At 41.5% G+C, this 26,564-nt stretch overlaps 1 protein-coding gene across 5 annotated transcripts in view; it reads right to left on the bottom strand.

The window, feature by feature from the left end:
- The window catches only part of gabra1 (gamma-aminobutyric acid type A receptor subunit alpha1), a 30,957-nt gene extending 7,618 nt beyond the window's left edge, over positions 1 to 23,339 (bottom strand). The window contains exons 1-8 of one of the 5 annotated variants that reach the window (XM_069146003.1): positions 23,198 to 23,339; positions 20,625 to 20,730; positions 16,426 to 16,538; positions 15,228 to 15,295; positions 13,203 to 13,423; positions 11,806 to 11,888; positions 10,492 to 10,635; positions 8,332 to 8,484 (exon numbers count right to left, since the gene is read on the bottom strand). In XM_069146003.1, coding sequence (XP_069002104.1) covers positions 8,332 to 8,484; positions 10,492 to 10,635; positions 11,806 to 11,888; positions 13,203 to 13,423; positions 15,228 to 15,295; positions 16,426 to 16,538; positions 20,625 to 20,704 — 862 coding nt within the window. In that variant the 5' untranslated portion in view covers positions 20,705 to 20,730; positions 23,198 to 23,339. Of the gene's footprint in view, positions 1 to 8,331; positions 8,485 to 10,491; positions 10,636 to 11,805; positions 11,889 to 13,202; positions 13,424 to 15,227; positions 15,296 to 16,425; positions 16,539 to 20,624; positions 20,731 to 21,639; positions 22,105 to 22,286; positions 22,765 to 23,129; positions 23,170 to 23,197 lie in introns of those variants that run through there. The other 4 variants (XM_069146005.1, XM_069146002.1, XM_069146004.1 and 1 more) reach the window with 4 other exon arrangements.
- Positions 23,340 to 26,564: the final 3,225 nt, after the last annotated feature.

Here is a 26,564-nt window from a genome sequence, read left to right as displayed (position 1 = left end):
TTGTAATAGCATCTTATATGCTACAATCAGTGTATTCTTAGTCATGTGATATTACAAAATCCACATATGACCGTGTTCTGCAGTGCACCCACTGCTAAGTAGGCCATCGAATGGTTTGTTAATATATATTGCTATGTCAACATGAGATATGAAAATGTTAAGTGATGCTTAGTCAAGTATTAATACCAGATTTTTGACATCCTTCCCTTTCTGTTCATAGCTAATTTGTGTCAGCTAAGTAACAAGTTAGGAGAATGCAATGCTGCATTTTAAGAATTTATCAACTTAACTGTCTTGTTAAACATAGCTTCATGTTCGCATAATAAACACAGAAAAACATTACAACAAATGTAATCAGGTGAGGGATGAAAATGGTCTAATTCAGAAATCTGTTTATATTTTGATATGTTTGCTTTACACTGGAATACTGCCAGTTTATCTAAATTGCTGCTGCCAATTAGGAACATGCAAACACAACTTGGAGAATCAGCACATACAGTGCATCTCTTAAAGGTGTAATTTGCCTGGAAAGCACCAGCTTGGTGTCACAGTTTCAATAATTTCAAGTTGGAGAACGTGAGTCTTGAAAATTGCAGGGGGGGTGTGAGTCTAATATCAAAGTGTCATTGCTTAGGAGGTAGGTGCCAGAACATTCTCCATTGGAGAACGGCCAGTGCAAAGTGATTTTGCCCGCAATCATCTGTACTCATGCCCACAGCAGGTGCTTTAGTACAAACGAGCAGCACCTCACATCCTTTGCATCTGAACTGAGAGCTACAGAGGTAAGATGGAGGGAAGGAATATGAATAGTATTCAAAGGGACGGCCGTCACAGGGGATAACTAGATAACCCTAGTACGAGTGTGGAGGGAGGATAAAGGCGTAATTTGTATATAAGGAGATAGGTGGGGCACAGCATTAGAAATGGACCGAGGAAGGTACCATCAATCTGTCAGGTACTTTGTTTGCCAGTAAATGAGTTAATTTTGTGGAGGAGGATGAAGGTAGCACCACTGGGTATTACACAATTCCTCATAAAAGCACCCCGATGCTTGGTATCATATATCCTTTACTGTGTTTGACAAACTCCGTTGTCATGGAAACAAGTCTTCCAACTCCTCCAATGTCTTAATACCACGAGAGAATAAGCGGGGGGGGGGGGGGGGGGGGGGGGGACAGAAAACCATATGGTATTAAAACGTAAAATGATGCATGGATTTGACTATCATTAAGTGACGCTTTGCTTCATTGCTTCCGCACATGCATTGGAAGGTTGTCTACAATCACCTTTATGTATTTGTGTGTGTGTGTGTGTGTGTGTGTGTGTGTGTGTGTGTGTGTGCGCGTTCGTGTGTGAGAGAGAGAGAGAGACTACGCTAACAAGGCCCACTAGGTGTGTTGCCTACCTCCAGGAAGAACAATTTGCCTCTGTGTCTGTTTAGTGATAGGCCTACTTAAGAATCATTTAGAACACTAGCAAGTTGATTCATTAGAACATAACTCCAGAGCTGGTTTTAAATGACTCTATTTGACATGTTGTGACTAATAGACTTGAGGATTTGAAGGTTGTTAATGAACAAAGTCACTGATCTGGAAAGTTCTAACTGGATTAATAGTGGTGTAACTCAATTCTTGGGAGTCCCTTCCACTCAATTTAGCTCAGTGTGCACAAGCACTGACATTTGATTTATATGATACATATTTTGTAACAAGGTTTTTGCCTTTGTTTGCATATTCACTTTCAAATACTCACACACACATACTGAGTAATGGGAAAATAAATGTCAAGATATAGAGAAAGCAAATTTGGGGAAAGTAAATTTGAGATTTCAGGTGATGAATCACAAGGTGAGGCAGACAGTTTTGAGGTGGGAGGGCTGTCACTGCTGTTTAAGGCAGGCAAGTTTGGTATGACTACCCAGAGACAAACAGTTAAAATGTGTATTTTTTGGAAATTAGGGCAATATAATGTCCACTTGGTTAATAGGATTCTGACAGAACAAAGTAAAGCTTATATAAATTTGATTTAATGTCCATCAGAGTAATCAGTCTGATAGACTTTTAGTGCTCTGCTGCCTGTAAGAGGATGCAGATCAGAAAATAAATTGCTTCAGACATGGCTAAAAATAAATTAATAGGCTTTGTGAGCTCAACTTTTTTCATACCTAAGGTCAAACGATTTTTCAGCATAAGGTGCAAAGTCATTGTTTATTATTATTATTGATCTTTACAGCAATTTATTGTTTGCACCGTTCCAACTTTAGCCCTTGATTGACAACCCTCGAACGATAAACTTCGGCTAATCTGACCAATCTGAAGCGTACGAGTAAAATGTACTGCTCAGCCACTGCATCACAGCCAAGCCGCAGTCAAATCTCTGAGGGGGAGAGTGAGCCTTCAGGAAAATGTCTCTCTCTCTCTCTCTCTCTCTCTCTCTCTCTCTCTCTCTTCTGTCATGCTCTCTGGTTCCAGGCAAAATTTTGCCTCTCACTATGTTTTAACTGAGTAGGCAACCAATCAAACATGACAATCAAAATGTGGGACGAGGTCAGAAGTACATTGTGAAGTAGGACGCCTGCTCACTCACAGAACACAGTCATTGACGCGTATGTGTAACCTAAACCCTGTGTCAAGACCAACGGCTCAGAAGGTCTTGCATTAATTTAGATTTTATTGAACTGTTTTACAAACCATTCATTTGCACACACGGTTACACCTGAACAATGACAGTACGGAGAACCCTTCCCACACATTTGCACTTCAAAAATGCAAAACCTGTTTGTCCTTAAGCCTTAAAAGCACCTCTAGTTTAACAGCAACATGCTGACTTTGGAATACTGCAGTTTCAAAACACTTCTGGACAAGAGCAGTTTGGCTTCCTTTTCCTACACAGACCTCCTTCCTCGCATAGAGGACGTGGAGGTGGAAGGTTTTGGTACAACCAGATGTCTCCGACAGCAGAGACAAACATTTGGTTGAGATTAAGGGGAGGATAGTGAGACACTGAATGTCAGTGTGTCCCATCTTTAGCTTCAAGTCAACGCTGACTTTTTCCAGTATTTACTTTTTTTTCTATATTTAACCATGACCATCTACTCTATCAGAGACCTAAACAAGTGCTTTGAATAGACTTAAAACAATAAGTCATAGTTGATATACAAAACAAATGAAATGCATCGAGCTAACATTTTGCTGTTATACTGCCATCCAACAGGTTAGTATCATTATGTTAAGAGCAAAAATCTGGTTGCTTATCACAGTTCATTTTAGTTTCAATTGACTAACCAGAAGTGCGTGTAAATGATCAGTTGGATATTATGGTTATACAATCAAGAGCTATTCTTTTATAGCTGATGAATAAGCGTGATTGTTGTGTGGGGAGTTGTCAAACAACTTTTCTATATTCCCTCAACCAGTCCCAGGAGTGAAGCTGTCTTTGTTGGTTGTCTATCAATGTCCTCACCGTACTGCGGCTACTCATTTATTCATGCCTTATCAATAACTGAAGCCTCAGGGACGCCTGACCCAGAAACACATTACCCTCAGCGTCACTACATCACCTCTAATTTACATAAATAAAGAAGCAAATTGACATGTTGATTGGCAGGTAAGTTAAATGACTCTGCCAGCACCGCAGATGTAAGATTTCTGCCACATACACACACACACACGTTCATACATGCATACACACATACATACATACATACATACATACATACATACGTACAGCACATAGCACCACTGCCTACGGTGTTGTCAGCAAGTAATCATGAATTTATGAGCACCCACTGGCACACAACCACCATATTATAGCAAACAAACACATACATCGACACATACACACATTCGTACGTTTGTCAACGAGTGTACATACACACCCAAACTCGAGTACACGCAAACTCACACGCAAGGTGTAATTCCTTAAGGAGCAGATACATTAAACAGCATCATGGGAGAAACAATAAATACCCATCCAATCGCTCTTTAAGAGCAGAGAATGAAGCCAGCTAATCTTCTGAGCACTGCTGTCCCTGACAGCTTAGAAACAGAGAAAGAGACGGGGAGCGGGAGGGAGGAAGTCAGAGAGAGAGCGCCATATCAGCGCCATCAGAGCCTGTTTCCTTTTGGTTTTCATTTGGACTGCAAACAAATAAATTGGCAACAGTTTTCCACTACACGGAAATAGCTATAAGCTAATCAGCCTCTTAATCGGCACAATGATAAATAAGATAACTCTACCCACTGCTGTGTTTTTAAATTGCCTATTCATCTACAGGGTTGGCTTTAGGAAAAAGATTTAGTGCAGAGGCTGTGCTTCATAGTCACATAATGTAATTTAAAACGAGGTTTTCAATGCTGCACTTGTTCATGTTAATGCTGTTACTGTGTCAGCTTTGGACATCTGTGTTGGAAACATAAACCTGATCACATAGTAACAGGAAAACACAGTATTACAGTAGGTCGTTGTTTATTCTCAGAATTGGTGTGACATTTGGTACACTGTGATGCTGTTCTCAGATGAAAACAAGGAAAAATCAAGCTGTGAATTGGTGTCTGCAGGATGAATGACTAAAGTTAATTTGCAGAGTTTAGTCATTTCTCCAATGATAGACATAATATTGAAAACAAAATTTGTACTCCACGAGCCCTTTCGCGAGTATCATACTGTCTTTTACGTAAATTCACTTTATGGCTTTATTCAGCTACAATAGGACTGTAGGAATAAAAAGAGCCACAGTGCTCGCAAATATTCGGTAATGGTGTATTGGATGGAATGTCGGTGAATTGAAATGTGCTGATGAAAAGGAAGAAGATTGCTTTCTGTTGAATCGTTGCTAGACTATAAAACGTTTTCTATTCGTGCTATTTCATTATTTTGCCTTTGAAGATTTGTTTATGATGGCGATTCAATTAATGACCATTGTGGGCATGAGTGACGTGTGTTCCGCCTTCTCACAGTGAACCCCTTAAATACACATTCTCATTAATTTTGTAATTTATGCGGAAATTGTGCTGCCTGCTTTATAATATCTGTCACGCATAGAATGACAAGACATTACGTTTCTCACTCTCATTTAATTCCTACTTGTCCACATATTGTATGATAAAGCATTCTGCTGGGTATTCATTCAGTCATTCATGCATGAATTATTATTTATTTTATTTGAGCGTATGATACTTGGTACTTTTGATAAGGCAAAAATAATGTGTGTATATCTTTGTTATTTAAAAGTTAGTGGGGTGATTATTCAGACATACTGTGATGACACACTGTAAAACTGAAAATTGTATGTACATAAAGAGGTGACAGGTGACTAAAGCCTCTTTTCCAATGCCAGTGCCGGCTCAGGTCGACCCAACTCTACTTGATTTTTGGGGCTTCTTCATTGGGCAACAGCTTTCTAGTACCTGGTCCTAATTTTGGTTTTAACTCCATCGATGTTTCAGTACTATCACTGATACTAACAGGAGACATGAAAACATTACAGACCACTGATTAGTCAGAGAGAATTGTCACAATCACTGCGTCACTGCGTGCACGACATGGGACATCCTACACAAACGTTAACTAACCAAGCTACTAGGGGCTTAAATCTACCGTACCAGTTTATCAGTGTTAAGGTTAGCAACAAGCATTGATGTGTCTGTTTCAAAATAAATATGTGTGCATCAATTCATATTAACTGACTGTACCAAGCACCTTTTACTAGTGTAATTAAAATATTTAGTAAAGCAATTTAAAGACACAATAAGACAAATAGGAACAGAGGTGCTGAAAGACACTGCATTATAGACCATAGAAGACATCTGCCTCAAACATGAACATGCAACACATTACTGCCCAGCGCCACCTTATTTAGATTGCATTTAGAAAATGAATCGCCACGTTACAGACATACTCTTCGTGAACTATAGAAGAATTTGTATGAGACTCAGTGAACCCTTTCACCTTAATAGCATAATTCACATGTACAATGGTCTGATAAACCGTATAAATCTTGGCATTAGATGATAGTCAAAGGATTAAGATGGCAATGAAGGATCTTGACTGTCTGCTTTGTATTTTTAATGACTCATTTATGGTGATATTGACATTGTAACCTCTTTGAAGAACACACTCATTCATCTGCTGTCTTAGATGATGCATATTAATCACATCAATGACCGACCGAGTACACTGGGACATTGTGTTGCTCTGTGTCTTCGTGGAAATGCGTACATGTGTTTATTCAACTGTGAACGTGTGTGCGCATGTGCACGCACTACATACATGTAATCTCATGAAGCAGAACCATCAACGATGGCATGAGGGGCACACACATGCCCTAGATAGTTGTTAGAATCTAATCTAGGCCATCCTCATTTCCCCTCGACACGTGACAAGCACTGCAGGTAGCAAGCTGTGGCACACACACATACACATTAAGACACTCAGAACTCACACAAACAGACACCATAACATTGCAGGAAGAGTAGAAAAACCTGCTGGAGACTGCAGAGCAGCAAAATCTGGTGCCTAAGAATAACGATTCTGGGGAAAGCTCTTTAAGTAGTGGGCCAAGGGGAGACACTGACATCCATGAGAAGAAGATGAAAGAAAGAAAGAAAGAAAGAAAGAAAGAAAGAAAGAAAGAAAGAAAGAAAGAAAGAAAGAAAGAGGGAGGGAGGGAGGGAGGGAGAAAGAAGAAGAAAGTGTGTAGGGTGAGGTAACTCAAGGACATTCTGCTTGCTGCTGCGCTGTTACAGAGCATGCTGCAGACTAGCAAGAGCTTTCCTTTTGGGCGCTATTATGTAAGACCTTAGTGTGACAGACAGACAGATACACACACACGCACACACACACACACACAGAGACAAACTCGCATGCACATGGGCACACACAAGCCCATGTGCACATGCACACACACACACACACACACACTCGCATCACACACAGGCAGGCACAAACACACACGCTTGTAGTCAAACATTCAGAGCACGTAAATCTAAATTCATTCTGAGCTTTGTGCTTAAAATTCTACTGCAGCTAGCCACAACTGATTAAAGCTCTTGTTCACCTCTTTGGTGCAAAGGCAGAACAGAATAAAACAGCAGAGATATATTGTAGTGCGCGTTCGGACTCTATAAGCAATTGTTCAATCGGTCTTTTTTTTTTTTTTTTTAACATTTAATGTCCTTTGAAAGAACAAGTTGACATTTTAGAAAACAAGCCTTTTAGCTTTCTTGCTGAGGATCAGATGAGAAGATTGATATCACTGTCTGTCATCTCTGTGAAGTTTCGAGGCAATCAGCAGAGACCCCAGGAAGTCACTGTGTTCAGCCAATGATCAAGAAATTGTTAAAGCATGTGAAAAATGTCTGTTTGTACACAAATTCAACAAATGAGATAAATATGTTAACTTGTGAGCCTTCGAGGTGATGTCGTTTTTTTAAACTTTGGACAGAACTGTTTCCCATTGCTTCTACTCTTCATGCTATGCTAGGCTAATGGATTCCCGGCTCCAACTCTCATCTAGCTTCTTGGCAAATACGTATATTTCCCGAAATATTGAACTATTCTTTAAAATGATTGTTTATTTCTTTTGTCCAAATCAGAGAATCAAAAAGTAATCAAACTCAATACTGTTAAGGCAACAGTGCCCTTTTTGTGTCGGGAACTAAAATGTGTTGATAATGCTGTAGCAATCACTGACAGGAAAAAAAAATGTTTCAACCTTTCGGCAGAACTAAAATAAATCTGCACTCAGGGTCACTGACAGCGTTGTGTCTTCAAGCTTCTTGTATTGATTCCAAAACCAAATGTTAGAAGTATTTCTGCCTCATGATACTGCAGTATGTTGATTTAGTTTGATGATTTTCTTTTCTGTTTATCCAAATATTCTACAGGGAACCCATTCCTGTCCATTTTTTCGCTTTTACATAAAAGAGAAGCAAATAAAAAAAACAAGTACTTTATGTATTTTAACTGAAAAACTATTCAAAAATGTTAAGTAATTAATATGTAGTAATGTATTGTCTTGATATAATTTCCGCAAAGTGTAATTTTTATTTATTTATGTTAATCAACGAAAATGGCGTCATAATGGTGGAAGCATGAATTCAAAATCACAATGTCATACTTCTTAAGTGAACTTTAACATTTCATTATATCTTTAAGCAACTCGGTGGGTTTCGTGTCTTGCTCTAAGCTGCTTCATTTTTAAATGAGTGCCCAGTGCGTCATCATTGGATCTTCCACATTGATTTTCCAAGAACAGATTTGAAACCTTCTGGTGATGGGCTCATGTCTCTAGCCACAGATGTTTGGAAGAGGAGAGAGCAGACAACTCACCAAAGACAGTCCTGGCAGGAACGGACTCTCTGTTGAGCCAGAAAGACACTTGGGAGAGGATGACCGTCATGATGCAGGGTAGATATGTCTGGATCACAAAGTAACCAATTTTCCTCTTCAGGTGGAAGTGGGTTGTCATCACAACGTACTCTCCTGTTGTAAGCAAACAAAAGATATGAAAAAGTTACAATACATGCAAAAATCAAAACTGTAGGAAGGGTTACAACATTGACGTGCTAAGTCTTGGATTGAATCTGAGTAGGTTTGCATCAGCTTAAAAAGATCTGTATGAAGGATACAGCTGTTTTAACACAGTGCTCATATTGCACCAGCAACTCAAAGTTTCCCTTGGCAGCTGTGTATTGTTTAAAATATTAGTTCTTACAATAAAGCACTCACACATCTGTCAGAGTTGAAAGCTGCCATTTTGTTGGAGGTGGAGTCGTCTGTCGATACGAGGAGTAAAGTGAAGAAGATAATAGTAAGGCTCCAACAAAAAATACCCCTTTTATGATTACACATCAAGTCAAGGGAGCTCTCCACGATGTAGGCGTCTTTGTCAACAATCAAGAGAAGACTTTTTGACCATAACCTCAGAGGATTCATCAGAAGATGCAAGACTCAAAAACAAAGGCCAATTTTCACTGCAAAAATATATAACAATAAACGGGAACAAAGTTCTGTGGACTGATGAAACAAAAAAAATCAACCGCTATCAAACTGATGGAAAGACAAAGAGTGGACCCAAAGCAAACCTTCATATCTGTCAAACATGCTTCTGTTATGGCTTGAGCATCTATAGCTGCCAAATGGAACTGGCACGCTGGCGTTAACTGATCATTTCACTATTAAAAGAAGCGACGAGACGTATGCACACATCTTGATATTGAGAAGGACAACGATCGAAAACATAAAGCCAAAGCAACCGAAGAGCTTCTACTTGATGAAGACCAAACTAAAGTCAGAGAGGCCGCACACCAAGCCAGAGCTGAAGCTGGTTTCACTGAAAAGCAGCACCAACGAGGATACAAAACATCAAGTGATGACAATGGGACTTCAGACAGCCACTGACTGCAAACGCTTTTTCACAAAATATTAAATTACATTGTTTGGTTCCATGTGCTTCTCGTCAATTACATTTGAACCCCTATGTGGCACTCTGTGTTAAAAGGCTCTCCAACACAGCTCAGTCTATATTGATAAACCAGTTCAAACCTATTGATAAAGCTATTCAAATTGAAGCTGAGACATAGCACTTTAATACAGTATCCATTATTTTATTTCAAGTTAAATGCACTAAAGCACCAATGCTGAAAAACACAAATGTGTCATTTACAGTCTATTCTGCCTCCTCCTCAAGTCTAAAGTGTTTTTTTCTTATTGGTTTGTGGTGTTTTAGCATCCAGTTTTATTGAGGTAGAGATTTATTGGCAGAGTTATGGGTGTCATTTGTCAACAAACTCAATATTCAAGCATGATCCACTTCATCAGAGCATTCAGAGCCAGTCACAGAGAGAACACAAGTCACAGAAACAGCGCTGGGCTTTAAACTGGGCTTTAAAAATGTTGATTTTTGAGGTTTTCCAGAAATAAAAACAAACAACTCGAACAAAAAAGGAAATATTAATAGAATGCATTTAAGTCATTTTGGAGCCTGTTATCAGTAAAGCAAGGCAAGATTGAGGGGATAAGGCTGTCTTAAGCATTACTTTCTGCCTGCAGCTCGCATCACTGTAAACAGGTCACCCATTTATGCTGTGACTAATTTTTGCCAGTATCAATTGACCAAAATGAGGTGGGAGAAAAAAAAACACGAGTGGCCAGTAGGGAAATAATGAATCTAGGACATGGTCTGTCATTTATAAAGCGACAAACTGATGCCACTGAAAATGCAGATGAGCTGATGCAGTTCTTCAAATTTGCAGTTTCAGAACATTGACACCATCATTTGTGCAGCGATGAATGATGAACAAGGCTGATGTTTTTTTAATGAATAATGAGCAGGCCGACATGGCTGCTTATGTACTGAATTTGTATCAGTGAATATGAAGAATGTCAATTTACAGACTTCAAAATGCAAAACCTCCCTTCCAAAAAAATTTATTTATGTTACATGAAATCATGTAGTTAGGAGCACACCATAACCAAACTGAAACCTACCTGTGCTGGACTGCACCACACCAGAATCCACGCTCTGCCCCATCAGATCGTACTGGTTTAATCTGGACCCGTCCTCTGCCACTACCACAGACTGGGCAGCCCCTCTGGTCCACACGTACACCACCTCTGCTCTAGTGTAGGCATCTGACAAGGAAGAGCGGAGTAAAAAGTTATAAATTCTTTTGCTGCCGGCTCCCGTCCTCACATGCTGCCTTGCATGTTATATTTTTGGAGCTGCTAGGGATGCCAGGTGGGGGAAAAATAAAAACAGACAAATCCAGTCAAATCCTGTAGTTTTGTCCTACTTCATCTCATTTTGTCTCACTGTGCTTTAGTGTGTTGTCTGCTCTCATCTCAGTGCTCCCCGTCTTGCCTAATTAGCTCTTTAACCATATTATGCCTTTCTTTCACCCCGTCAGTGTGTCTGCAGACCTCATCTCCATCTTGTTTTTTGTTTTGTTTTTATCATCCAGTCTATATTTCACTATGTCTTCTGAAAGGTTTTATCATGTGATATGATGTTGTGCCACGTCATGCCATGACACATTATGTCAGCCCTCAACTTATAGGAAAACAAGCAAACAACATCCCAACAGGACAACATGACCTTAAAACAGCCAAGTCAGTCTATTCTTCCCTCCGGCCACCCAACCTGTCAAAGCTGCAGTGTGTGCCTCGACCACTGCAGAGGAAAGGATGGCTCAACTGCAGACTGCAGCATAAGGAAGAGAGCTCATCACTAAAATATTTAGGGAGTGAGTTCAATTTAAAGGCGGTTAAGGCTTGGTCCTCTCACTCATGCTGTGCAGCTGTCTCAGGAATGGCAGAGAGATAGTGTGACGCTCATTTCTCTTTTGGTTTAGACTTTGCTGTTTTGTTTTTTTGCTTCTGGTTCTCCCCCTCTAGTTTTTCTCTCATTCTCTATTCTTGTCTCCAGCCTCCATCGTTCTATCTGTTATGTCTTTTTCAAGGATGATGCAGGGGAGATGCAGCTGTCAGCAGTGAGCAGCTGTTGTGATGCTCTGGCAATATCACGGGGAGTACTGCCTTGGACTAATGCAGGTCTGCACGCTGCATGCCAGCGAGTGCCTTTCAGGGTCTTGGAAGGTCTGTGAGGGTTGAATGGGAGTGGGGGCGGGGGGGATGCATTAGCACACTGTCATCACTTATCCGGGGCTGGTGCCGGGGTCACGCTTCCAGTCGGTGAGGTAGTGAAATCGCGTGACAGAGAGTCATTTGTGTATCTGCGTGGTGTGTTCGTGAGCATTTCTGATCATGTATGTAAGATTGTACGGGACTACAGATGCTACTTACAGCTGCCAAACTTCAGTGGACAAGCATGGGCATCCATAGGGAAGTCCTCCAGGTGCATGGGACATTCTGCTCTTACTGTAAGCCTAGAAAGATTTATACAGACATGGACAGTGAATTAGAAAAAAAAAAAAAAAACAGCAGCACACAAGAATTAGGAAAACAGAGCATGTGGTAACAGTGCTGGAGGAGGGGTGGAAGAATTAAGGCGGAATGACAATTCAGTGCAGTTAGGCACCGGCAACATGTGGTGTACTATTTTTTTTATTTTTCGTAGTCTCGCAGCCACAAACACTGTGTTGAACGTAGCCGTACTACTTTTCCCCAAATCAACAAAAATGCGCCAGTTGTCTGAGCCGTGGGTTTCTATTTCCTGACAGCTTGGTGAAAAACAGCATGTCAAGCCACCCGTGACACACTAATCTCCCATCTATCCCTCATCTCACTCATCTGTGACAACAATATGGGCTCCGCCCCTACCCTCCCCCGCCAGTAAACACGTTGAAACAAATGTTTTACGATCCTTGCCTTAGACATCTCACATTAGCATCAGTCTGTTGTGTGCATCAAGGTTTGCACTGTCATGAGGGGTTTTATTTACCCGCCCTCTACTGAAGGCTACCGAGGTGCCGTGTAGTTCTAAACTCAGCTCAGCTGGTCGTACACCTTATCTTCCTCCTCCAACTGTCAGGTAGCTTCCCCAAAGTGATAAATCACGACAGGATAAAACAGTTATATTTTTTCTGGTGAACAATTTGCAATGAAAATGTATGTGGCTGACCATAATCTCTAAAGGACAAAAATTGTATTAATGTATAGAAATAAAAATGAGACGATTTACTGGTGGAGTGAATCATTGCTGTATAAAAATAAAAATACATACAATATAACCCTATAAAAGGAATTTATCAGAAAATGAACCCACAAAATGCACCATGGATGGTTCTTCACTTCATACAGCAGCTTATAACATTACGCTGATAATGCTGTAATTGGTAACAAATTCCAAATACCAAAAACCAAGATAAAACCATGAACAAGTATTGTCTGTGTAGCTGAATCCTGTTTTATTCCACTGCACCACAGACCTTCTTTGTTGACCACCAAAACCTATTAAAAACACATCAGTGAACCACACCACTGCTTTGCGCTTAATTATGAGTCAAACCTACATGAGCTGTTACTTAGTAGTGCACCAAATGTGCGTTGATTAGCGACCACAAATAGTCCCCCACAAGTGCACTATTCAGTTTAGGTCATTTCTCCTCATAAAAATAAGTTTCCTAAAAAGCTTAAAGAAATTACAGCAAACTATTCAAGACTTATTTTTACAGATTCACGAATAAATGGTCTGAGTCCAACGAATAGCTGTAGCGATGTAGTGGAAAACTACAGCCTACCTCATGGTGTACAGCAGCGTGCCTTCCTCTGTGATTCGCAGCAGCTTGTTTGGCATGGTCATGTTGTGGGCCACTGATTTCTTGCCATTGTGGAAGAAAGTATCGGGAGTCCAGATCTTGCTGGCCATCAGGTTGTTGAGACGCAACACGGCCATGGGGCCTTTGAACTTTAATCTTTCATCCTTCCAGCTCTGTCTGAAGAAGACATCGATGGTGTACTCCTACAGGTGGATCGTGAAAGGTAGACAAAAAGAGACATCAACGAAAAGCCAGGCTTCTCACCTTACAGCAGTTTTATTTCTACTTTCACCTGCAGCTGGCCTGGAGATGCTGAGTAATCTAACATTATTTTTCCCCTTTTACCATTTTTCATGTTCTCACTTTTCTCTCTCTTTTTTTTTTTTTTCCTCCTTGTGTCACTTTGACTTTCATATTGTAGTCTCGGCCTAGTTTCCCTGCTGGTACCTGTCTCTTCATGTTAAAGGCTTTGGCAAACAGGGAGGATGTAGTGGATGGAGGTGTGTGGTTTTCTGGCTGGTATCTTTTTTCTAGAAGAATGCCTCCATTGTTGTGCCGTAATTGTTCTCTATTTTACACAGTAATATCTGTGATTGCCCTTCCATTTCCTTCCATTCTATTATTTACATAATTATGGTCTGGCCAGTTTAATGCACTATATGCAAATAGAGGATCATTTGGTACTGCATTGTTAGGTAAGTGCCAAAAATGATTATTGTCAGCATTTATCTTTGGGAAAACTTCTTTGCTCAGTAATCTAAATTACACTGGACACAAAAAGGAAGCACTGGACCTAAAATTAGGAGAACATTTGATTTTCAAGCCAGCTAATGACTATAGCTGTGAGCAGATTTTAATGGTTCCACATGACTGCCCAGCAGAGTAAAAATGACATTGCAGCCTGTGTTTTGTTCTCGTTCTTCCCCACTTTCAACTCGGTTCTCGTAAGATAATTAGTATGAACTGAAAGAGAGCTTCAAGGTAATAGAGGAGGATGGGGAAAGGCTGGAGATGGAGAAAATGTTCCTCAGCTCCTCTTCCTTCTGGCCTTAACAGTACACCAAAATAGTCCCATCCCGGATGCCAGCCAGTGCAATTAACTGAGATTATGTCAAATAGAGTAGACACACTTCACTTGCATATAGCAGGAGTCCTTTTTTTTCAGGAGGAGTTGTGAATCATTTGAATGAGATTAATTGGTTTCCGCTGCACAGGGCAAAGATCAGACACAGATTTTGGAAGAATGTTGAAAAAGACTAAAGATTCATAAAAGCGATTATTCAAATTTTAAATGGTGGCCCATTGAATTTGGCTTTTTATTGCCACTTCATCTCAAACCACCTCATCATACTGTAGTGTTTGACAACATCTCAACCTTTCAAATCACAGCAACACGTAAGGTAAAGCTATGTTTGACGCAATTTAGATTCATATCAGGAGTGAAAGAGAGGTCAGCTGCTTAACCTCTTACTTTTAAAAAACTATGCTCCATTTTTTTTTACAAAAACAGTCTAACACTGTTTGTTGATTAATTATTTTTTTTTATTTTTTTTTGACAAAGTTCAGTCTTTGAACATCAATATCCAGATTTTTCTGGCATAGACAAATCATCAAGGGGATAGCTCTGAAATATTCATATGAATAATTCCAATGCTTCTCCAAGCTGGTACAGGGGAAATGTCTGAGGCTATTTTCAATATTACAAGACAAATAAACAGGGTTAGGGGTCAGAGACCACAGCATAATATAACAAGGCACAATGCAGTCATATTTACGAGTAAGGTTGGCATTTATGTAGTGCGTGATTGTGAACCATGCACCAGAAAATACATTTCACAAGTGACAGCTTTATTAACACATCACGAATGAATGGAATGAATCATCAAATCAATAAATATTTTACAGTTTAGTGACCGCTGTGTCCAGAGAGGTTAGGAGACAGGGGTGAGGATGGGGAAAGGGACACGGGGAACCTAGTGACATTTACAGAGGCAAAAAGAGTCTTACCATGTCATGGTCCGAAACTGGCCCAATACTAGTCACGAAAATGTCAGTCTTGACTTCAGTTACACGCTCTGTTGAAGCAGGAAATTGCCAGAGTGAGTGACTATCAGTGGCATTCATTAGCACCTAACTACCTGTTAATACAAGACCACCTGGCTATAGCCTCTGATCATTCATTCTATTCAGCAAATATTTTTTTAACGCTTAGACACACACAGACACAGACATTAGAAAAGAAAACAATCATAAAAATGCCCGTTTTGGATGTCGATAACCATTTCTGCTGTTATTGGTTTCAGTGTCAGCTCCATTACCCGGACAGAGGTTCAATCTCTTAATACATTTCTGCATTGCTGTACTACTGAAAATAAGCCACTCTCGTCCCATAATACTGATAGCCAAAATGGGTCCAGTGGGAATTCATTTGGCAGGGGTGGTGGAAGCGATGTGAGTGTGTGTGTGTGTGTGTGTGTGTGTGTGTGTGTGTGTGTGTGTGTGTGTGTGTGTGTGTGTGTGTGTGTGTGTGCGTGTTTGAGGGGCTCATTCCTTGTGATTCTGAAACTGAAATATGACAGCATGATTTATGAATGATACCCATCATAATCCATAATTTCTTCCTCGTGGCTGCTGAACTTCGAGCAGTCGTGGTTTTATTCGCCTGTCTGTTTGATGCCTGCTGCATCACACTGCGCGATACTCAGTGTCCTTCACACACCAATTCTCACATTATCCCTCCCTCCTTTCTCTTTTACTCTGTCTCTCTTTTTCTTTATCTTTTTCTCTCATTTTCCATTTCCCAGATTTGTCTCTCAGTCTCCCTGCCATTTTGTTTCGCTCTCTGACAATGGATAGTTGACAATAGAGTGTATAAAAGCCTCCACAAAAAACACGACAGTCACTGGGTGATATTACAAGCGCTGGTTTTATGACAATTCACTGCTTCACAAAAGCAGCAGGTAAAGAATGAGTCTCCATATCTTTCTTTACATAGTCACTTGAAAGTCTGACACTGAAACCAAACCCACCTGCATAAGATTTACTCATACAGTTATTATTCTGTGTAGGCATGTGGATAGTAAACTGTTTGGAGGAAGATTTTGCGAAATTGTGAAAAACGAAACTAGCCAAACAAAAAACAAAGAGGCAAACAGCCATCATGAGGGACAAAACACTGTGTATTCTATGACTTGGGTTTACTGACCTCCCAGTCCTGGCCGCAGGCGATTGTCATAGCCATCCAGAAGGCTGTCTAAGATCTTGGTGAACACTGTAGTGTTATCTTTCTGTTCATCTGTCATGCCGTTCTGCCCAGAGCTGGCAAAGCAAAGAATACGATTTAAAGTCACAGCTAGAGTCCAACACCACAGTCAAAACTGCCAACAGAGTAGGAACAAACTCTGAATATGAATCACGTATCAAATAAAAAAAAAAACAGGAGGATTGCGGCTCTGTAGTTGGCAAGGCCAACTGAAGTATACGGGCAGCACAAAAGCTTTGTGAATCACATCGTGAAAACGCGGACGAGAAAACTGTCAAATCCTGGAGGACACTGGCTAATTTCACCGCTAATTCACAATTTACAGTGTGTGACCATGACATTTTCGATCATATTGATATGAGAAGAATAAGCAAGTGATTGTTCAGAGGTGGACTGGAGAGTAAACTATCTCAGGAGGCCAAGTTTTCCTGTTCCTTTGGAGAAGACACGTTAGTTTATGTTATTTTTATCAGCAGCATGTAAAACTGGGCATGCGCACATACACTCCCTTCTGTGGGCACAATGGACACGGTAGAGGGTGAAATGAAGAGTGGGAACAGAGAAATCATAATACATTATTTATACCTTAATATGCGCTTTTAGATCACAAACATGAAACTAAATGCTCAGAGCACTGCCGAAAACACTCACAATCAGTAATCGCGAGAGCAGGGTTTGCATCTCCATGCATGAATATTTCAACACGCACATAATCAGGAATACGGCCCCCTAATTGCATTGTGTATCATAAAGGCAGGATACGACTGGAATGAGAGAGGATGTGTGCATGATTGTGTTTGCATACCTGAATCTATGCACGCATGCGCCGCTCGGAGTCTGTGCACATATGCAAGCCTGTGTGTTTGCAAGTATGTTAGCACTGATAATAATCTCGAATAAAGCAGTATCATCTTCCGCCTCTTTGTCATGCCAGTAGCATTTGGTTTGATTGCATGCAAAATAAACAGCAAGTTTTTGGAAATAAGCTCTGCCAGCCGAACGGCTCCAAGGAGAGGGAGAGGTCATCAGGATTAGTTAGCAGGGACCTGCAACGGGAGGGTAAGTAATGTAGGAGGGACAGCGCGAGGGAGAGCGGCGCCCGGGGAACATGTGAGTTAAAGCTCTAAAGAAAAGACAAAGAGGAGGGGGGAAGAAATTAAGATTAAGGAGATGGAGGAGGGACGGAAAAGGTGGAAAAGCAAGATTGGGAAAAGGTGAGGAAACTGCTTCGACTGTCACCGTTTACAGACACGCAGCTCCCATTGAAAAGCTGCAGGACTGAAACAGAGCTCTGAACGGGAGCAGCTCAACATTCGACCCTCTAAATAAAGATGCACCATCCATGTCACACACGGATTTGTATAAAAGGGTTAATGCAAATCTATCTCCCTGCGTCCGATTTCCCTTAATTCACTAGCATCCCCCTTATCTGCCAGGAAAATATATAAATATAAAAATGAACACGTCTCTGAAGCCAGCATTAGAACTGTAGCAAGTGTGATGAGAAATTTTGTTTTGCCCTGGAGATAACTGCTTTGAAATACTCAAAGTCAAAACAATAATTAGTATTTTCTGTTCAGGTCTGGGAAGCCATTTATGTATAAATACAGACAACATAAATTGCATCCGTGTAACGTCAGCGAGGCTAAAAAAAAAAAACAACAACCACACAATCTCCCCTTTCCTGCCTTTGTGGTCTTCCTACTTTTTATATTCAGTTGGGCAGTTTGGATTTGCTAAGACACAGCAATTCTTTTTTTGGGTGGACCTGTAGGGTTGCGGCCACCAGAATACAGAATACAAGTAAGGATGCTCATTAGCTTTTTCAAGTTCACCAATAATTAAAATATGTCTGATACATTGAAAAATGTCATCCTTACAAGTTGTTATTAATCAGTAGACGTAAAGGTGAAATTACACTTTACCATTAAAATGAAAGACAGTATCCGTTAGAGAGGCACAGATTTTGTATTTTTTGCATTTCTTGAATGACACCCTGATTTATTTTACTTTGATTTAAGACGCTGGCAGGTCAAATTAGTTATTTTTGCACCTTTGGGATGAATAGAATTATATGACGCACATCTGTTTTTTTTAAAGATCGGCTTATGTTTTTTTCTTTTGCAGTCAATATGAGAAACATGGGCGGCGGAGGTTAGGTTTGTATGTCAAGGATGAGAAAAGAAAATGGAGAGAAAAAAAAAATGTTCCGTGAAAGAATACACATGTTTATCAGCCAGGGGCTACTTCCTCCTAAAACATTGTACACCATCCCCATCTACAGGTCATCTGAACAGCAACAGTGCCGATCACACTTGCTCTCCATTTTAATGTATCCCCCTCTCTCCCTCTCTCTCGCTCTCTCTCCATCTTACTGTATCTCTCAGTCTCTCTCTCTCTCTCTCTCTCTCTCTCTCGTCAGCACATATCTAATTATAAGGCAATTTCTTTTGTCGGCAACATACTGTAGCAGGGTGCGAGGTCTTCCTGATTACCGTGTCTTGTTGAAATCCCCCAAGGTGTGTGTGTGTGTGTGTGTGTGTGTGTGTGTGTGTGTGTGCGCGCGCGCGCGCAATTCTGTATCTGACTTCAAAAGGGGACTGGATTAATACTGTAAATCTTTGGGTGATAATTGCTTTGCAGTTTGCAGTGACAGTTCCTCAGTAAAGTAATCAGTGCTTTAAAATGTTTCTCCAACGTACAGCACATCAAACCCAGTAAATCAGACCCTCCATTTGCTCGCCAGTCCATCCCAAACCCAAGCTTAAGCTGCGATTGACCACTTTGAACAATTCTGACTTACTGCAGTGTATCATATAGCACTCGTTTCAGCTGCGTTCTGCATGCACTCAAGGAGTGTAAGGTGCCAGATATACTGCATGCTGTATAGGTGTGTGTTTCTGCAACGTATGCTGAGAAAATCAAACTGGGCCATCTCAACACATCACCATTTCAGTCAACTGCCTGTGACAGTTCTACTGAATTATTTAACTGTGAAGAAAATCCTGATCCTTTCGGTCTCTGCACGTTTCTCCACAAGAACCACATTGTGATGAGAGGTCAAATGAGCTTGTGCAGTTGCAGCAGCCAATGAATTTATACTTCTGTAATTGTTTTATTTGAGTGTTTAGCTGGTTTGCATTTTGATACGCTGCAGAGTTCTATGTCAAAGGTATCCACATTAATCCAAAGAGTGGCGGCAGATTATGCTATTTTGAAACACGCCCGAGAGGCTGCCCAATATTTGAACCTTGTGGGAATTAATGCAGTTGCAGTCACATGAGAGTGGATCTCATTGCTGTCATTTTTTTTTTATCCGATTCCCTCGCTTTCTCTCCTTGTTTGTGTACTTCTTGGTTAGCTGACATCAGACACTTCAGTGTTGACACACTGAGAAGAAGTGTCTGTACATCCACCCTGCTATCCCTGCAGCCTCTTGTCAAAAACACATGTGCGGCAAACTGAGCCAAATATCTCGGTGCAAAACACGTCCACAGCTCAAAAACTGAGAATGTAGATATTGTCCCACACGGCTAGTGAACCAAAAAAAAAAGAAAAAAAAGGTGTCACGATGGTCAAATGGAGAGTGGCTATTTTGGCTCTTCATCTCTCTCTGTGTTGCACTTCTTGTGAAATTATAAGCATGCAGGTGTCCTGTGGGGATGCCCCAGTTACAACCATGCTGAATAAGCTCTGTAAAGAGTGGATCCCAATAAACCAAGCAATAGGCAGGAAGACAGAATATCAGCCCGGCAGGTGCATGACTGGTTGCCACCTTGGCTGTGCTGACAGATTTTCCAACATACTTACTAGCCACTGACCATTTGGTAAGGACAGAGACCGGCGGCCTTTTTTTTAACAAAATTGCACACAACATTTCGCCAATGCAGTCTGGTCTCCATGTCACTTTGTACATTTAGAGTCCTAATTTGATCATATAGGCAATATTATACCTTCATAACCTCTGAGTGAGGCTTCAAAACCAAACATATTAACAATAAGCAGATGCATATTAATCTGTGATTCAGTTTATTTGTGGCGTTCATATATATATATATATATATATATATATATATATACAGAATTGTCCAGTAATCCAATGTAATACACAGGTACATTTATAAGTTCAAGTTTGTTCTTACCTTTTCCCACCCAGTACGCTGTTGGTGACAAGCAAGCAAGCCCACAGACACAGAAAGGCCGCCCTGCTCCGTCCACACATAGTTGCAATATGAGGACCTTTCACTGCTGGAGGTCAAAGAGAAGGAGAAGGAAGATCATTACCAAGTCATATGAGCCAGTGATCCACCATTACCTCCCAACGTTTCATCACATCAAACTGTCAACAAACAAGCTGTGCTATAGAACAACAAGAGCAAACATGGACGTGGAGGGCTATGAGGGAAACCATGTTCTGGATGCTTTACGCGAGGATTCTGGTCCTGGTTCCTGACATCTCTCGCATATTCGCTGACATCACATGAATCAAACCAAATGCTCCAAGCTGCCTCACGCATTGGGCCATCACATGCCACTTAACCCACACAACCCTCAAAGATTTTACATCATCATTTTTGAATTAGATGTCACATTGACGGAGACGTATTCTACCACCATAACCACGAGGGAGACCGAATTTAAATAACTGCTCAGCTTTTTGATGATCAAAAGAAACCCAGTGCAAATAGACTTTCATATCTGACGCTTCAGTACATCGCATACGGTATGGCTGCATCCGTAGTGCATAATAATTCAGAAGAAAAATAACAAGGGAGCACATCATCGAGCACATAACACCCTGTGTGAGCTTGTAGCACCTGTACACAGCCTCGTCTTAATACCCTGCAATGTGAAACGGCGGTACCGCAATATCAAACCAAATCCCCCTAAAATAAGAACATTTGCTTCCTCCTCAATCATTTAGCAATGATGTCAGCCGGGTCACAAAGTATGGAAGCAATAGGCTGCGCAATGCTCAAATTTACAGTGCATTTTTTGAAAGCATAATCGATGCGTCCACGAGAGGGCCAATTACTTACTCATTAAAAAAAAAAAAAAAAAAAAAAAAAAAAAAGCGCTACAATTTCATAAACGACCACCAAATTGTGCCAGTGAAACACAGCCCACATAGAAGACAAAAATACCCCTGATACTTGCTTGTGATGTTCCGGTGCACTCTGAGCGGATGGAACTCGATGAACATACAATGCTTTGTTAAAATGATCTAAAAAAATAAATAAATAAATAAATAAATCCTTTGGTTGACAAGGATTTGATAAAGCGAGGATGATGCAGATTAACGAATGGAGGGAGAAAATCCCGCACAAGCACACTTTCTAAGTTATTCACAGGAAACGTCACCCTCTCCCCAACGATATGTTAATATATTTGAACTCGGTTGAAATTTAGCATGCAACTGGCATCCCTGCAAGGCTGGTCTAAATACATGCATGTCGATCCAATTCGTGCGCGGCGGAGTAATTAAGCAAATGTGCGCTGATGCTATTTTATTCGGAGCTCTGTCCGTGGTGCTAAAAAAAAAAAAAAAAAAAACCAGGCTGCCTCCCGTTGAAACGTCAAACCGCTCTTGTTTGCCATAAAATACGACTTAAACGGTCCTAATTTCGACGGCAAACTGCCCCTTTCCCCTCAATAAAACTCGTCTTCGATTCTAGCGGTGTCCAGCAAACATAAAGCATCCCTCTCTAAATCCGACTGTTACTCCCTTCTCTCCTTCTTTTGCCCGATAAAAAAAAAAAAAAAAAAAAAAAAAAAAGGTGAGAAAAATGGAGAAAATCACTTACAGCGGATGAGTCGGGGGTGGGGGGCGGGGGGGTATATTCGGTGCCCGCTGCCTATATCCTCAAACTTTTGCGAATATCTTTTCTAGCCGGACTGAATGAGAAAAATCCTCTGTGATCTCAGATCTGACGAATTTTAGCTCGGAGGCTGGAGAAGCGGCTGCTGACGATATGCGCAGGTCTCTCTCACTGTTCATTGGCGCTGCTGTAGTGAGTTGAACTCAGTCTGTCAGCGACCAAAAAAAAAAAAAAAAAAAATGTTCTACTCAACTAACAAATCTGTTCGGTGCACCAAGATCCCTTTCCAAAAATAAACGTTTAGTTCATCGATCGTGCCTCCAAATAAAGTGCATGGCGAACAGACTATGTCCAAGCGCAGACTATTTAATTTTAGAATAGGCTGTGCCAACCTAATATACAGACAAGCCCGCCCATTTTATATGCAGCACAATTTAACTTGCAATGCTGTCGCCCTAATCTCTTTTCAGTGGCTGCTAAATAAAAAAAATCCTCTTACATTTTCAGCTGGGATTCCTTCTCTCCCCCCCCCCCCCCCCCCCCCCCCCATCGCGCGTTCTCTGTCTCTCTCCCTGACTCCTACGTGATGATTTCCGAGGAGATAAAATTGACATTTATCAAAAGACCGTCTCACGACCGAGACCGCTTATGGACAAGAGTAGCAGTCGTAAAACGGACATTAAGTACTTACGATGAAGCAAAAAAAAAAAAAAAAAAAAAAAAGAGAGAATCAAACACAAATGGATTACGGCTCGGATACGCGCGCACAAGCTGGGAAAAGACACCTCCAAAAAAAAAAAAAAAATTGAGAAAATCGTGTTCCCTCACCAGTTTGCACTGATGAGACGAGCATCTATGTGAAATTAAAAAAAAAAAATCCTCCTGGAATCACTCACCGTCTCCTAAAAGCCCACGTTTCGCATCGAGACAACAGCACTGTGCCTCTGTTTACAGCCGAATATTCTGCTGCTACAGCCGCGCCACTCCAGACTGAGCACAGAACGGCGAGGAGCGCTGAGCTGCGTGCATCTGCAAGGGAGGAAAAAAAAAATGGGCTTATGATAGCCGGCGAATATTTTTGTAGTCATCTGCGTATTTCAAATTAAACTACAAATCAGAGGACATTTCTATAACCAGGGACTACAGCAGAAGGCATTAAGTGGGGGAAACAAGGGCATTCTTATGGGCAGTTTACATCATATCACTGTAATAATTCACGACCGCATAAGCCTCCTATAAATTCCGGCTGTTGATTTTAGAACGCTTTTGACAGTGGGACAACTCAGTTTTCGCCTTCAGTTTTGACTGGGGGTTTATTTTTTTTAATTTTTTTTTTCATCAGAGCAGGCAGAGTGAGCTGGCGGTGTAGTCACGTCAGTCTGGTCTGCAGTGCAACGTTTCCTCTGTGAGCGTGTGTGTATGTGTGAGTGTGTTGCCTCCTCACGCGTGGTTAAAGTAGTGCATGTGCGTGATTAGTTATGAGGGACGTCATGAGCTTATATGCCTCTGTATTCAATAAGAGCTCCGTCTCGCACCCTTTTTTTCCCTATCTTATCTATCTATCTATCTATCTATCTATCTATCTATCTATCTATCTATCTATCTATCTATCTATCTATCTACCTATCTATCTATCTATCCATCTATCCATCTATCTATCTAAAAAAAATAATGGCAAAAATAATAAGAAAACAACCCAAATATTTGGCTTGGAACCCTCCACACACACACACACACACACACACACACACACACACACACACACCTTTCTCCCTCTCTTAATATTTCGCCTCTTAACCTGATGCTGCAGGTGCATGTGCATATTTTAATAATAATAATAATAACAAGAACAAATCCCCTCCACAACCCCACCCAGCTCCTTCCGTGGAATTAATGTTATTGTAATGCAAGTGGAGTATCGTTTCAAGCTGCCTCCCTTCTCTCAAAGCCAGACGCCACCGCTGCATGTGACTCGTTTTGCCCGTGTGCGCGCGCGTGCACGTGCGGGCATGCATAACCAACACGTGCCCGCGTGCGAGTTGCTTCGACGCGCACGCCCGCGGACGGATAGTGGAGAGAGGGGAAAAAAAGTAAGACTGCCGTTGGTCCCCCCCCCCCCCTCCTCCTCCTCCCCCTCCTGCTCCTCCTCCTCTTCCTCCTCCTCCTTCTCCTCTTCCTCTTCCTCCTCTCGGCGTTTTAATAACCTTCCGTTCTGCCAAAGAGGAGAATTTCTTCGTGGGCAACAATAGACAGCTTCTCCAGAACAGTGCAAGTGATCAGTTAAGACGAATATCCAGTGACGCCGCTGAAACACATGGGAAAACGAAGGCGACTTGCCTTCTCACAGCTCCATCTCTGGGCAGGTGATGGGAACGGATAGTGAAGTGAGGCGTGTTTGTGTATATTTATGTGTGTGTGTGTGTGTGTGTGTGTGTGTGTGTGTGTGTGTGTGTGTGTGTGTGTATTTGTATTTGTAGGTGTATGCGTGTGTGTGTGTGTGTGTGTGTGTGTGTGTGTGTGTGTGTATTTGTATTTGTAGGTGTGTGTGTGCGCGTGTGTGTGTGTGTGTGTGTGTGTGTGTGTGTGTGTGTGCAGGGCTAAACGGAGAGAGATGGATGATGGTAATTTAGGTGAGAAATGTGCAGGTTATGGGGAAATAATCACTCGCAGTGGACAGTGCTTTTGAATTTTAAAAGAAGGGATATTGACTAACTACGCCCCCCCCCCCCCCCCACACACACACACACACCGCACACACACACACACACACACACACACGCACACACACACGCACACACACGCACACACCTCCCTTCTGTTTGTGCATCCATCATGGTGCTGTGTGTGCAGATAATTTGTTTCATTTAACACAAACTTAAAGTAGCAACTGTGGTAAATTGGTATTAAGAAGCAACGTGTTGCCGAGTCAATCTTGTATCAGTGACACTTTAACACAAGCAGCAACCTACTGCCACTTTAGTGTCTTTACTCATATTTAACTTTATATATGTGTGCACACATCTGCGATGTTGTATTGTGTGCTTGTGGGTTTCTGAATGTGTACGTGCACCCGTCAATCTTGAACATGTCATTGTTTTAGGTTTGCTTGTCCGTTTGACTTTTTAAAGTGACATCATTCGCACGCCGCCGTGTTTTTGTGTGAGCGCATGTGGGCACACATTCAAGTCCAGTCTTTTGTCCACCACTTTTAAAGCACCAGGATTGTTGTCTCTTAAAGAAAAGGGAGCCCTTTAAACACCCATGACCCTAAACAGGTTTTGCTGAACTCTTTTTTTTTAGTTAGTGAACACCTGCTGCCTTTTGACAGTGACACACACACACACACACACACACACACACACACACACACACACACACACACACACACACACACACACACAATCTTAACGCCTCCACATTATTTTTAGCCCTGGCCTTTAGGCACAGATATCAGCAGATGACGTCTTACTTTCAGTTTGCCTGTAGGCAGTAAAGAGCTTTTTAAAAAGGGATAAATGCAGGACAGGTGGGAGAGGGATTTTGTTTAGCTTTTATGGCAGTCTTCACGGGGGAGGAATTACTTAATTTCGCCGGTGATGTCACTCGATTGGAGATTCCCGAGGCTCTTTGAGTTTCACCGCTCGTGGACTGCTGTAGTCAGCGGCATGTTTTAGCTCTGTTTAGGTCGCTTAAGACCACTCTCTGTCCAGTAGGCAACAGCAGGCAGGACTCCCCTCTGGCTGCGTCCAACCGAGGCTCTATAACAGGAGATAGAGGAAGAGAGATAAACCCAAGTGCAGTACTTCAGTTCAATTACTGCAGTAAAGCTTGATTTGCGCTTGCCTTTTTTCACCCTTTGGGCTTGTGCATTTCACAGTGTCAGTGGTTTGAAACTCTGCTGCTGCTGCGGCTCTTGAACCTGGACTTAGCGCCTGCTGCTTGACGGTGTCTAATTTCCTTCCCACAAAGCTTCTGGGCGGAGCGGAATTCCTACAGGTGTGGATGAAACACTGAAAGTATTTTCATTGCAGTGTTGTCCACATGTAGTCCAATCAAAGAGCCGCTGTCCGTGAACGGGAATGAAGAAAGCGCCCGAGTGCACAGTCAGACGCTGATGCCGCCAAATTGTTGGGTACCTGTCGTTCTAGCACTTTTACCAGTGGGCACAAAGTCACTGCGACGGTCTGTGGTTCCCATTCTGCGGCGCGTTAGAAGTGACTTGCCTCAATCAGTCGTTCCGAGGAATAAATCAGGCTGTTGTTG

The sequence above is a fragment of the Embiotoca jacksoni genome, unplaced genomic scaffold, assembly GCF_022577435.1.
Source record: "Embiotoca jacksoni isolate LCO1_2020_lvr unplaced genomic scaffold, fEmbJac1.0.p SCAF_13, whole genome shotgun sequence".
Classification (NCBI taxonomy): Eukaryota; Metazoa; Chordata; class Actinopteri; family Embiotocidae; genus Embiotoca; species Embiotoca jacksoni.
Note: the sequence above shows the minus strand (reverse complement) of the source record. Positions and strands in the feature narration are given on the sequence as shown.